Here is a 15,159-nt window from a genome sequence, read left to right on the forward strand (position 1 = left end):
TGAAAAAACTTTTTAGACGTTTTGCTTGGAATTTATTTTCACTGATTTTTCATGAGTTTAATGTGAAATATAGGAAAAAAAGTAAATATGCTGGATTTTATTTTCACGGAATCATCCCTTCAGCGAAAATAGCAAAAATAAATTCCAAGCGAAAATAAAGTATTCTACAGTAGTTCAACAATGTGCGATGGTTTCCATCCTGTTTTCTGTTCTATATAAATTTCACACTTGGTTTTTGACTTGCTGAATTTTATAAAATGGTGACCAACATTTTCTCACAGCGCATTTAATTCAAAATATCCATATTATGTATTTACTAGTGGCTGATATAAACAACATGATGTCTGTCAGATATTTGAGCTGCGCTTCTGTCACGTTATAAATAAGAATGACGTTCGCACGCCGCGCACAGAGCCCAGCGGAAAAATTTGCTGTTTGTAAAGATAATTACTCAGTGATGAATAAAATATATACCTTATTAACCAGATATCATTTAGGTTTTTAATACATGTTGTGGGATTTTTAGCTTGGGAAAAGTACTCAAATAAGGAATAAAACATAAACCTTATTAACCAGTATTTTTATTTGCATATTTTTTTTTCACATAATGATCTTGGTTCCCATAATTCACAGTATGGTTTTAGCTGACTAAGCTTGCCTTCAAAACTGTCACATATCTAAATTTTGCAGCGTAATCTGTCAAAATATTTCTAAAATTAGTAACTTAGGTAAATACTATAAAGAATAAGTTGAAATTATTGATGCATTGATATTCACTTCAAAATTTTATATAAAAAGGCAAATCCAAGTAGCTGATAGTTTGGAAGTTAAATTTTTCACCACCCATTCCCTCTTTTCATCACAAATTCACAAAATAGTCCTGTTTATATATAGTCTGCACTTCCCTTCAGAAGATTGGGACAAAAATGGCCAAATTTTTTTAGTAAAAACTAAAAATTTACTCGTATTTTGTCAATTGGCTTTAAAATTAACTAAATTATGTGTGAAATTGAACTAAAAACAGGACAAAGGTCATAGCTTCGTAGTGACGACAAACATCGCGTGGGATTCGACAAACGCGAAAGTATTTTGGGGAACATTTCCATGCTTCTATAATGTAAGGGTATTCAACACATTATTTCCCTGTCGTTAGATACGAAATAAAGAAATTTGCGTTCAAAATAAAATCGTTCAAGTTTTGCGGCAAACGTTCGGTGCGAGTCTTTCACGCAACTTACAAGATCTTGCTGTTGAATGGAAAATCACCTATTATATATACAGACAGTATCTGACATTGGCTTTTGGTTTTTGATCAAAACGTTTGTCAATTTTTATCAACCTTCAGGTGGAGAGAAATAGACAAGATCAATTTGTATATTGTCCCCAAAGTTAACAATGGCGATCAAAGGAAAAACAACAGAATGTTAGATTTTACAAAAATTGTCATGTATTATATTTTAATTTCAGAAATCATTTTACTGTAAAATACTTTATTTAAGCTGGAATTAAACTTTTTGGGTGTTTTCTATGGAATTTATTTTCACTGATTTCTGACGAGTTAAATGTGAAATATAAGAAAAAAGGTACCGGTATATTTGCTGGATTTTATTTTCACTGAATCATTCCTTCAGTAAAAAAAGCAAAAATTTATTCCAAGTGAAAATAAAGTATTTCACAGTATTACACATTTCAATTAGAGAATCGAAAATATCATTGCATCACTTGTGGTTTTCAACAAGAAGTGGAAAATATCATTTTATACCAAAAATCAGAAAAATATTCATCAAAATTGAGAATATCATCATGAAATAAACAAATCTTAGAAAGGTCCAGCTGTAGTACCTATATATATATATATATATATATATATATATATATATATATATATAATATCAAGGCAATTGTGGTTTTTAAGAAGCAAAAAATATCACTTCTTACCAAAAATGACAAAAATATTCATCAAAATTAGAGAATTAAAGATATCATTACAAAATGAACAAATCTGAGTGAAGTTCGCATGTAGTGCGCCTATATATGTAATATCAAAGCAATTGGACTTGCGTTTTTTAACAAGAAGTCGAAAATATCACTTTTTACCAAAAATGACAAAAATATTCACCAAAATTAGAGAACTAAAGATATCATCAGGAATTGAAATAAATTTAAGAGATGTCTAACCAAGGTATATATACACTAAGTATCTACGCAATCAAACATGTAGTTTTCAAGAAGAAGCCAAAAAAATAAGTTGGAGCAGATGCTGACGACGGCCGACAATCAGTAATACAATTAGTTCACTCAATGAACAGGAACGAAAACTTTTTAACCAAAGAGATTTGAAACAGGTCGATGGTTCCCAAGTATGGAATGTAATGGTGTTGTTGTAGCACGTTATGCTAATTCCAATCGCCTATTGTTAGCAACGATCTTCTGCAAATGTGACCGATTGAACTGTCCTTCAACTTTAGCAGTTGCTGAATTGTAAGGAGGCAACGTACTTTCGATTATCTGTGTCAGTGGGCGATGGTTTTCAAGGTGTAAAAAATATATAAGGTATTTTACGTGGCTAACTTCCCCTTACTTACACTTACACATAAATGGTACTAGCACTGTCCAAAAAAACAAAAGTTTTTTAAAGTAGACCTTTGGACAATTTTTGAGAAAACTGGTCATATATTGCATGAAAACGATCATTGGTTTATTGTGTTAAATCATAAAGCCCATTGTCCCATGGCACCATGAATTAGCATTCTTTTGTTTGTTCCAGTGAATATATTTTGAGAAACTTGTCCTAATAGTTTTCAAAAATTACTATTTTTAGAACAACTTCATGGAGCACAAAGTTAAAGAAAAATTGCATTTTTTGACACTTTTTAAAACCCAGATATTTGAAATAATTGAGGACAACAAAAAGTACCCCATCATTCACAATCTATAATTTTTTCAGCCTATGTCACAAGCCTACAATTTGACATAGCATAATATCTCTGCCATAGGAACCTATAAGTAAAAGCATTATAATACTTTCAATATGACCACTATCCACTAAATACGACCATCATTTTCTCGAAAACTAAGCTGGTGACCCACATTTTTTCAAAATCTTTTATAAGGACAATTTATTGGAAAATGAATAAATATCTGAAATCATGAGTAGGCTTCTAGCTTAATACATAATTTGAAATGTTTAGAATTCTTACATTGTTTCTCCACCAATTTTGAAGACTTCCTTACAAGTTTTTCTTGTTATGGTGAGTGCTGGGTTAAACAAGCAGCCTGTTGGCTGAGATAGCTCCGCTGTTAGCAATGCACATTACAATTATATAACATAAGATATCATTAGAAAATGAACAATATGTACAGTATCAAAGCAACAGGACTTGCTGTTTTCAACAAGAATTCAAAAATATCACTTTTCACCAAAAATAATCATCAAAATTAGATAATTGAAGATATCACTACGAAATTAACAAATCTGAAAGAGATCCACATGTAGTACCTATATATGTAATATAAAAGCAATCAGACTTGCGGTTTTCAACAAAAAGTCAAAAATATAACTTTTTACCAAAAATTTAAAACATACTCACTAAAATTAGAGATTAAAAGATATCATCACAAAATGAACAAATTTGAGAGAGGTCCACATGTAGTACCTATATATGTATTATCAAAGCAATTGGACTTGCGGTTTTTAACAAGAAGTCGAAAATATCACTTTTTACCAAAAATGACAAAAATATTCACCAAAATTAGAGAATTGAAGATATCATTACAAAATGAACAAATCTGAGAGAGGTCCACATTTAGTACCTATATATGTAATATTAAAGAAATTGCACGTGCGGTTTTTAACAAAATGTCAAAAATATCACTTTTTACCAAAAATGACAAAAATATTCACCAAAATTAGAGAATTGAAGATATCATTACAAAACGAACAAATCTGAGAGAGGTCCACATGTAGTACCTACCGGTATATATGTAATATCAAAGCAATTGAACTTGCGGTTTTTAACAAGAAGTGAAAAATATCACTTTTTACAAAAAATGAGAAAAATATTCACCAAAATTAGAGAATTGAAGATATCATCATGAAATGAACAAATCTGAGTGAGGTCTACCCAAGGTACATATACACTAAGTATCAAATCATTCAGGCTTGTAGTTTTCAAGAAGAAGTCAAAAAAGTAAAACATTGATACGGACAACGACGGACAATCACTCATATGATAAGCTCCGCTCGACAAAGTTGATAGCGGAGCTAAAAAATATAGTAAAAAAAAAATATGACTATAGTAAAAGTTTTCTAGATTCCTACAGAATCTTGCATAATGTATAGAACCATTCGCTCCTCTTCCTTAATGTTTTAACAAGCCGACAAGATCATGTCTGTTTCATTGCCGTTTCACCACCAGACCTTCTTGCCCAAATTGTTCTCCATTTTTTTTCTTATATCCTTAAATATTTCTGGAAATGAACCCTAATTTTAGAGCCAACAAACAATTTCAAGTCAATTTTCAGTTTTTACTCAAAAAATTCAGCTATTTTTGTCCTAATCTTCTGAAGGAAAGTGCAGACTATAAACGGAACTATTTTGTGGATTTGTGATGAAAAAAGGGAACTGGTGGTAGGTAGAATTTGCTAGGTGGTAGGTTGGTAATTTCCAAGCTGACATTTTTTTTTTTTTTTTTTTTTTTTTTTTTTTTTCTTTTTTTTTTTCTCTTTTTTTTTTCCCCTGTTTTATTTTTTCTTCCTTTTTCCTTTATGTGTTGTAATTTTTTGTGTTGTATGTCCATTATTGAAACGAAATAAAAATATTGTTTAAATAAAAAAAAAAAAAATTTCCAATCTGACTACCAGCTACTTGGATTTGCCTTTTTATAAAAATTGTTGAAGCAAATACCTATGCATCAATAATTTCAACTGATTCTTTATAGTATTTACCTAAGTTACTAATTTTAGAAATATTTTGACAAATTACTCCACACAATTTAGATATGTGACAGTTTTGAAGGCAAGCTTAAGGCAACTAAAACCATACTGTGAATTATGGGAACCAAGCTCATATTGTGAAAAATATGACTTTTCCGCCAAAATTTTCTGCACTTTTTTCTTATATTCTCCAATATTTCTGGAAATAAACCCTAATTTTGAAGCCAACTGACAAAATTTGAGTCAATTTTCAGTTTTTACTCCAAAAAAATGGAGATAACCTGTATATAGTAAAGTAAAGAAGACACATAAACAAAAAAAAAAAAACATTACACACAATAAGGGAGAACATCAAAAGTTCAATGTCGGATAAAAAACTTAATTCCTTTAGTTTTTTCCCAAACCCCCCTACCCCCCACTGAAACTTAATTGATAAATATTGGTCATGGCGTCAGACTACATTCACCATTAAATACAAATTGATAATCAGACAGTAGTATTGCATAGCAGTTGGTTGTCGGGTGGGTGTAAAAAGATTTTACAAATGCACCTCATTTGACGCACATGTTTGCACACGAACCAAACCATTTTCTCGTCTTGGATGTGTTTTTTTTCCATTTTCTGTTATTTCTGTCCATGATTGGATAGAAAAAGAACGAACTACAAATACTCCAAGATTTTTTTGACTTCATTAAAAAATAAAATCGTTTTTGTAGGATGGAAACTTTTTGAGGTCAAAACCCCCCACCCCCAAACTAAAGCAAATAAGTTTTTTATCCGACATCGATCTTTTGACGTCGTCTCTAAGCAAGTCATGTAAAAGGCACAATCTAATTTCCATTCATTATATTAGATACAAATCACTCACTCCATAGAATGTATTGTTGTGGATAAAAGTCTTCCAGCTTGGGCAGTTAAACTGACGTTATTCACAGTGAATCACACTATTTCAGAACACAGGCTATTATCTAGCATATTGCTAAAACCAAATCAGTGTAAGTTGTCTTTTTTTGGTAGTAAATGACTTTGTATTTTTTTTTTCACCACAAGTTCCCTCTTTTCATCACAAATTTACAAGATAGTCCTGTTTATAGTCTGCACATTCCTTCAGAATATTGAGACAAAAATAGCCAAATATTTTTGAATAATTTGGTTGAGAAATTCTGTAGGTAAAAAGGTTAAAGCACTCAAAAATAGAATGGAGGTCATAAAAAAATAACCCCTCTGAAAATTAAGAATCCAAGAACAACAAACCTATCCTAGTACAGCTGTATTCTTGTTGGAATGGGCACGCAAATTTGCTTGGAAATATGAACAAGCAGCCTATCGGCTGAGATAGCTCGGCTGTTAGCAATGCACATTTCAATTAAAGAACAGAAGATATCATTAGAAAATGAACAATATGTATAGTATCAAGCAATGGAACTTGCTGTTTTCAACAATAATTCAAAAATATCACTTTTTACCAAAAATTACAAAAATATTCATCAAAATTAGAGAATTAAAGATATCATTACAAAATGAACAAATCTGAGAGAGGTCCACATGTAGTACCTATAAATGTAATATAAAAGCAATCGGACTTGTGGTTTTCAACAAGAAGTCGAAAATATCACTTTTTACCAAAAATTACAAAAATATTCACCAAAAATAGAGAATTAAAGATATCATTACAAAATGAACAAATCTGAGAGAGGTCTATGTGTAGTACCTATATATGTAATATCAAAGCAATTGGACTTGCGTTTTTTAACAAGAAGTCGAAAATATCACTTTTTACCAAAAATGACAAAAATATTCACCAAAATTAGAGAATTGAAGATATCAACATGAAATGAACAAACCTAAGAGAGGTCTACCCAAGGTACATATACACCAAGTATCAAAGCATTCAGGCTTGTAGTTTTCAAGAAGAAATCGAAAAAGTAAAACATTGACACGGACGACGACGGACAATCACTCATATGATAAGCTTCGCTCGACAAAGTCGACAACGGAGCTAAAAAGTTGTTTGTCAAATTGGCGTACTATTCCCTCCCAATAGACACTATCACCCCTGTCAATTAAATGGTACACTCTACTCACTCTACTCTATTCAAGATGGACTCTCAACTGAACATGCATTAGTGATGATTTCTGAGAAATATTCATGTAGATTTTTTTTTCATGAGAGATCGTCTGATTAAATTCCACACTAACATCTAATTAAATATTTATGAATATTAATGAGCTTCACAAAAAGTGTCATGAATACAATTTTTTAAAACTAGAATTTTTAAATGGAAATTCATCGTTGTTGACAGTTGTAAAGTCAGCAAGGAGATACCAAGTCTTTCAGAAGTGCGTCTCTAAATCTAAGTGCCTTTTAGTCACAATCACAATACGACAAAAACAAGTCTCACATTGCAATGAACATCTTGAAGATCTATAAATAATTCTGATTTGCAGCGCCACGGCTATTAGCATTTTTTCACTACTCAGTCCTTGCTACTCGATGGTAAATAAAACATACATCTTATTAACCAGATACAGTCTAGTATAAACAATTCTTACTCCAGAATTTCAATGACAAAGTCAGAAAAATCATGCTTGCTACCTGCTGTGTAAATGTTTGGCAAGAAGAAACTCCTCAATGGTGAATAAAACTTACACCTTATTAACCAGATACAGTATAATTTTAAACTATTCCTTGCTACTCGATGGTAAATAAAACATACACCTTATTAACCAGATACAATTTAATTTTAAAATATTTCTTGCTACTCGATGGTAAATAAAACATACACCTTATTAACCAGATACAGTCTAGTTTTAAAAAAATTTACTCCAGAATTTCAATGTCAGAAAAAATCATGCTTGCTACCTGTTGTGTAAATGTTTAGCATGAAGAAACTAATCAATGGTGAATAAAACTTACACCTTATTAACCAGATACAATCTAATTTCAAAATATTCCTTGCTAGTCGATGGTAAATAAAACACACACCTTATTAACCAGATACAGTCTAGTATAAACAATTCTTTCTCCAGAATTTCAATGTCAGGAAAAATCATGCTTGCTACCTGCTGTTTAAATGTTTAGCGTGGAGAACTTACTCAATGGTGAATAAAACATACACATTATTAACCAGATACAATCTAATTTTAAAATATCTGTTGTGAGAATTTTTAGAATGAAGAAATTACTCATTAGTGAATAAAACATAAACTTAATTAACCAGCTATAGTCTAGATTGTCATGATATTTACATTAAATGTTATTAAAGTTCACGATATGACTTTGATTATTGGTTTCAAGCTGAATAAAATATACCACCCAAGATAAACTTGTATTGTTCTGTCGCAGATTAAAAACCAGTGATGCAACTGCATGGTCTACAACACTATGCATAAATTAGCATAAATTAACACTTGAAAGCAAACACCTGTCGTTCCAAAAAAATCATGATAATTATTATTCGCTGATTTGTTGGCAGTTGGTCATGTGATACTCACAGACTCAGTTGGTCATGTGATACTCACAGACTCAGTTGGTCATGTGATACTCACAGACTCAGTTGGTCATGTGATACTCACAGACTCAGTTGGTCATGTGATACTCACAGACTCAGTTGGTCATGTGATTCTCACAGACTCAGTTGGTCATGTGATACTCACAGACTTAGTTGGTCATGTGATACTCACAGACTCAGTTGGTTATGTGATACTAACAGACTACATGTTCACTCACTTTTTGTTCGTTTGTTTTATTATCATTATCACGATGACATGTTGATAAGTGATAACGTGGGGCATGTTTATCTTTATAAGGAAGTTATGTCTCTAACTTATCATGGGGAAGTGACCCTTGACCTTTAATTGTTCTGCGGTAAGAATTTGGACACCGTTTTATAACTACATGTAATAATAATATAATAGAATTCAACCACATGTACTCTCAGTGCAACAAAAGCATTCCCTCTATCTTATTAAATATTTATATTTCCCGATGCCAGTTGAATCCAATCAGCCAATCAACGAGCACAGCGTTCCTGTGTTATTTACTCGGCCAATAAACCCACTTGTTTCAGTTTGAATTGTGAAATTTATAAATATTTTATAAGGTGAAGGGAATGCCTCTGATGCACTAAGCGTAAAATATTTGCAGAAACATGCTTTTTTGATAATTAAGATATTTACAATGTTATATATATACTACTGCCATTCTTAAAGCGAGGGTGTCGTCAGACGGCCATTCGCTGGTTCCCGGCGTCCTTTGCGAATGGCAAGTAGGACGCAGGTAACTAGTAATCGCCATATTGTTTCATTTGGGCCGGTTTTCCAGCCAGAAGGCACATGACTGAGTGACGTAATTTGAAAACAATCGAAATTCCGTTCTGCCTAAACGTGTCTGTAATACTACAATAAAGCCATGTTCATACATTCTGCCTGCTTAGACTTACATATTTGAGAAAAAGAAACAGTTTTTTATTTGTCCAACTTTCGAAAGTAAAAGGAAACCCTTGAACGGCCATGAGCGTAAGCACTGTCGTCAGGTAACCAAGGAAAAATAAACAAGCAACGCGAAAGTGATGAACCAATCGGAATGCCGAATTTGTTACCAGCCTCTTTTAGCTTGGTACGCCATGACACTTGAGGCGGGAACCAGCCAACAGATGGCCATAGCATGTCATTGTTTACAAACAAGCGTCTACCCAGAAGCTTTTGCATTTCTAGCGTGCGTTTTTATCTCCACTTAGTACTCGATTCTCACATGTACTCTGCTTTAATTAATAGCATTTACTTCCATCAGCAATTAAGGTAGCGACAACTCCACTAACGCCTATAAGCTATGTAGCATTCAGTTGCAATACATCACTCCAATAACACCTAGACTTTTTTTGCGGCATTCCACTTGTTATACGATGATAATACAGATCTCATTAGCCAATCAGAATTGTACAAACGTCCCACGCACCATGACAGAGTGTCCTCTAAGCCAATATGACACAGCACTGATGTATCAGGTTTTTTCGTGATGAAACTAGTCACGCTCATGCGGTTTCTGGTTCAAACTGAGGTCGCATTTACGCGTCAATCATTGTATTCAATGAGAAATCGATTCCTCGTGACACATTTATTTGAACATTCACGTCCCAATGGATGCATTGCAATAGACCACACCTGCCCAGATTGTTATTGAAACTAAATTTACGTCTACCACTGCACCAAACAATAAAGTGAAAATTGCTATTATAACGAGCAACAGTGACAGTATTGTTCCCATGGTACCAGTAGAGTATAAGCAGAAAACATAAAAAAATGGTTCCTAGAGACACAGAAGTAAACAAGCTACTGTTATCCCAGTGATTCTTCAGCTTAATTGAAAAAGATACCTTGAAAGACATCTTGGTATTCTCGAGGGCGAAGCGACGTCACAGGACGTTCTATGTTTCTAAGACGTACACCACTGTACCATGTCCTTCTATGGGGTCTGCATGAGCTGCTGTGGAATGGCGGTCGAAAAGTGGGTGAAAACAGCTAAAATCGAGGGAACAACACAAACTCAACTTTGAAAATGGTACAATGCAACAGAGGGGATGCGGCTTCTATTAGAGAATCTACACAGATGAGAATCGGTGAATTTTTTGATTCTCAATTGTTCAAAAAGAATGTGTGTGGCTTCTATTAGGGATGCAGCTTCTAATACAGATTTTACGGTAATCCTGAGCAGCCAAATTTATATATGCTGCACATTTAGGAGTAATCTTGTTAGACTGCTCAGTAGAGTCCCAACAACTACTTTGAGAGTTATCGGCTTTTGTTCTTATCGTGATGGTTGCTAGGCGGTGAAAATACTCGTATGTCCGACCGAGAATATGTGAGGAATTTGCAATTCGCTAACAGAAAAGTCACACTTTATAAATAAAACATGCGTAAATCACAATAAAAGTTTCTAGATATCCATAACGTGATAATGAAATGTAAATTAAATATGCTAATTATATGTAAATTAAATATGTTAATTATATGTAAATTAGTCAGCCTCATGAAATACAATTTGTGGAGAACATTAGTGAAAACAATGGAAATCGAGGCCAACAATATATTTGTTCGTACTTCAAGTCGCTTTCACAGTCAGATACGATCTTCAATTTTCTATCTCCTGTAAGATTCAACTGACCTTGAATTTTGTAATTTTCATTTTGATTAAATATCACTACAAAATCAGTTTTGTTATGCATACTGCATTATGGAACTTTATAAGCATCTCAAGGGAATGGAATCATTATAAAAACTGCAAAAAAACTGTCATTGAACATCAAAAACAGTAGAATATTGGAAATTATCGAAGGATAACAATACCCAGGGATGAGAATGAGAATTTTAATTTTCAGCTGAATGTAAAGTAGCCGGGATCCAGGCTGACATTCATTAACGTCCAAGCCATTGGTTCCGCTGGACGTCAGGGAAGCTCAATCCGAGGTAAGAAAACAATGCATTGTATTAGTTTATTACTGATGAACATTAAGCAGCGACTTAAAAAAGAAATATTTATTTATTTCACAATGATGTTATTTTCCAGACCTGACAGCGTGTTTACTTCCGGTGAATAAACAAGATTTGTATTCTTACACCCCCTAAAATTTTCTCCTCGGATTTAGAGGTTTCAGAAAATCGACCCCTGGGGCTTAAAAATCCGCAGAATTACGCGGAAAATGCTCATCTCTGAATACCACCAAAAGTGCCAGGATGTGTGACCTTCAGTATTCATGCAAACATCCTAGTTCTCAAATCAAGACAGCATAATGTGGTACCACGATTGGCTCAAAGCAGCAATAAAAACCTCTCCCAAAGGTACATGTATATATTCTATCAATCAATTTCAAAATTACGCCACTCCACTCATTTACAGTAAACCACAAATAACAAAAAACGATTTAATTTCGGGAGCAAAAATTGATCGTAAATTTTGTGAGCCAACGAAAATTATTTGTTAGCAGTGAAAATTTAGTTCAATCCAGCCAGCCAATCAGTGAGCTCAGTGTGCAACATCATTTGAAAACAATATTTTAAAATTGTCTTTTGAGTATGTTCCACTATTCACAATGCTGCAAAATTGTAACAGTCTATAGCCAAGACGCTTTGGATAATAAAAAGCAAAAAAACAAAACAAATTTCATTCCCAAGTGCCCAAGAACCTGCATCTATACCTTAATAAAAATCTCTCGTTTCAGTTAAATGTGAAATTTATAAATATTTATAAAGATGAAAGCAATGCTTTTGTTGTGCTGAGAGTACAAAAGCTAATTAAGCGCAGACATCATAATTCCTACAAATATGATAAACGAAAAAGAAAAAATCAAAAAATCAAACCTACCATTTGTATGTGCGTCTGTTCCATGAAATGTATGTCTAAGTGAGCATCAGGATGAGTATCTCCATAAAGTTCATGGAAATGGTCATCATCTATATATGTTGCCATGACAACCACATCGTCATCATCATAATCATATTCGGTAATATCTTCATGGTGTTCGTCACGATGTTGTCCCCCCTTGGTGTTATGAGAAGTATTGTTGTCTCCCAGTCCAATGCTTCGCAGCAACTTTTGAAAACCAGTAAAAGTCAGGTCGCCGTTTTCGTCGCCGTACTTTTCGAACAGTTCCTCCAAACATTCGGTTTGTACGGCAGAAACATTATGAAGTGGTTCGCCGTCGTCGACATGACTGGGTTCAGGCAATAAAACATCGGTCAGTTGATGATCTAGCGATGTCAGTGTAGCATTTCGTGATTTAACTTCATCGGGGATCGCCATGATTGCCGACATAAACAGGGTCATAAGAACTACCAGTCGATCCATTACAAGCGCTAGTTGGTGACAATACGGTCGTTTCTGGTGTCGAAGCTGGTCCTGTGACGACCAAAAAGCAAAAAAAAAGAATACTCGAAGAAAACAAAACAACAGCAGTCACCTGATAAAAATCCACGTCGCGGGACTCAGGCGCACTCCCGTAATGAAAACAATAAAATGCGATTGAGCCTTGAGGATGAAAGGTCAGTTTTAACACGCAGTGCCTAATGGCCCAGGCAGACTCACTGTCGCTAAAGTCAAGCCTCGAGCAGAACTACCCCAAAGCCAGATCATCTGTGAATCGCACAAATAACACAACTCGTCATCCAATTCAAACTTTCCTGCAATAGGAACGGAGTACGCCGACGAAACAGCTGCGTGCCGTGTGCAGGACCCCAGATGCAGATCGACCACGAACGACTGATGCAAATGCATGCAAATGAGGTCGGAGGAACTGATGGACTAATAGCTCTCACATACAGTGTATGGACGCCCGGTATGAACGTCATCATGGAAATGTTATACAGGGATTCCGAAGACGGCGGTTTATCAGCCGCAAACCGACAAAGATGAAAATCAGAAAAAAAAGTGTCTCTCCAATGCACATGTGTAAAAAAGTGTAGAGTGTTCGGAAAATTGGGCATCACTTGTCGATGTTCTTTTGTTTGTACATGGAGCTAAACATACTAGCTATAGTTCCATGTTAGCCCCATAACACCAAAATCCCTCCGCAATGTAAGTATATAGCATGTTCGTTCACGCAAGGTTCCTCGGTTCACGCTAATAAACACGTTGCAATACATTATAACTTTTGAGACCAATATTTTTCTTGACATTTCGGGCTCTTGGTCCGATGACTCAATTTTCGTTTTATTTCTGGTGTCTGACTCACGGTTTCTTCTAGTAACCGTGATATAATATGACCGGCAATACAATTTATTGCCAAATGAATTCTGGGAGTTTCAATTCATCTCGCCACTGTAGAGGCTGGAGTTTAGCAAAATGGTGGCTAATGATATACATGTAAAGTAGCGAAGTAATGAGAAGGGTACCGACACACGCGAACGTTTTCGCTCCCTGGGTGTGAACAGATTATCCTGGTAGAAAGGCATCATAAATGAAAATATCCTGAACTTATTCATTTTGCAATAAATTGTACTCCAGGGATATATAAGTTTAGGTCACCAGCCTATTTTAAGAGAAAATAGTGATTGTATTTTAGAGTAGGTAGTGGTCATTTTATCAATATTTCACCATAGGTTTCAATAGCAGAGATATTACGCCAATTGTATTCTAAATCAGGTATGGATTTAAAAAGTGTCAAAAAATGCATTATTTGTCTTTAATTAATGTTGTGTTTTATGGAATTGTTCTGAAAATAGCGATTTGGGGAAATTATCAACAGATATTTGATTATGTAGTAAATAACACAATTATTTGCTAAATTTTCGTGTTTGAAGGGCGGTGGTCGTCGCGCCGCGTCCTGTTCGATATGGGGCTCAAACTTTGAAGCGATGTACACAACGCGTGTGAAATACGTTGTTTATTTACATAAAATTCTAACACGCGCTGCTCGACGACCACCGCTATTTAAAGCAAGGGAGTCGTCACCTGCGCATGCGTCAGATGGCCATAGCGTGTCATTGTTTACAAAGAAATGGCTACCCATGAGTCTTTGCGTTTTTAGCGCGTGTTATTATTGTCGCTTGGGACTCAATTCCCGCGCGTGTAAATTTTGGAGTAGAGTAGAGACACACAACTTGATTATCTTCCACCATGATGCTAAAACATATAATACGTAGAAAAAACAAACTGTCAACTAAGAACCTGCTCTCTGATTGGTCTGACTGTTAGATGTTAGGGCTGAGTAGCCAATCGGACACAGCCTAAGTGAGTAACCTTTCATTGACTCCGCATTCACGAACTTTACATGTAAATTACATTAAGACTGTCCAAACACAGGCGTTACAAGTGGTAACAAAATCTCATAAAATTGTAAAACACTGAAAAATATCTTGATTTGTTCACTGCTATAAAATTAACAAAATAGTCATAGTGTGTCATTGTTTACAAACAATCGTCTACCCATGAGCCTTTGCGTTATTAGCGTGTGTTGTTATCGTCGCTTGGGACTCAATTCCCGCGCATGCACAGGTGACGACCCTCGCGCTTTAAATGTCCGCCACGTGACGTGTAACATTACAAAATGTGAATGCACGACATTTGCGCCTCTGGGTTAAAAAAAAACGTTGAAATTAGTCGTGCTCCAAAATGCGAAAAAAAATGCTGCTAAAATTTTCAAACCGGAGGACAAAATCTGGTATCGGCAAACTGGAAGTGGCAGAACGTGACGTCATTGGACTAGGTATAAAATCAGCAAAAGTAACTCG

General features: G+C 34.5%; 1 protein-coding gene across 1 annotated transcript in view; it reads right to left on the reverse strand.

The window, feature by feature from the left end:
- The window catches only part of LOC146729964 (uncharacterized), a 28,866-nt gene extending 15,691 nt beyond the window's left edge, over positions 1-13,175 (reverse strand). The window contains exon 1 of the mRNA XM_085494724.1: positions 12,296-13,175. Coding sequence (XP_085350850.1) covers positions 12,296-12,778 — 483 coding nt within the window. The 5' untranslated portion in view covers positions 12,779-13,175. The remainder of the gene's footprint in view (positions 1-12,295) is intronic.
- Between the last annotated feature and the right edge of the window lie 1,984 nt (positions 13,176-15,159).

The sequence above is a fragment of the Saccoglossus kowalevskii genome, chromosome 20, assembly GCF_978046115.1.
Source record: "Saccoglossus kowalevskii chromosome 20, keSacKowa6.1, whole genome shotgun sequence".
Lineage (NCBI taxonomy): Eukaryota > Metazoa > Hemichordata > Enteropneusta > Harrimaniidae > Saccoglossus > Saccoglossus kowalevskii.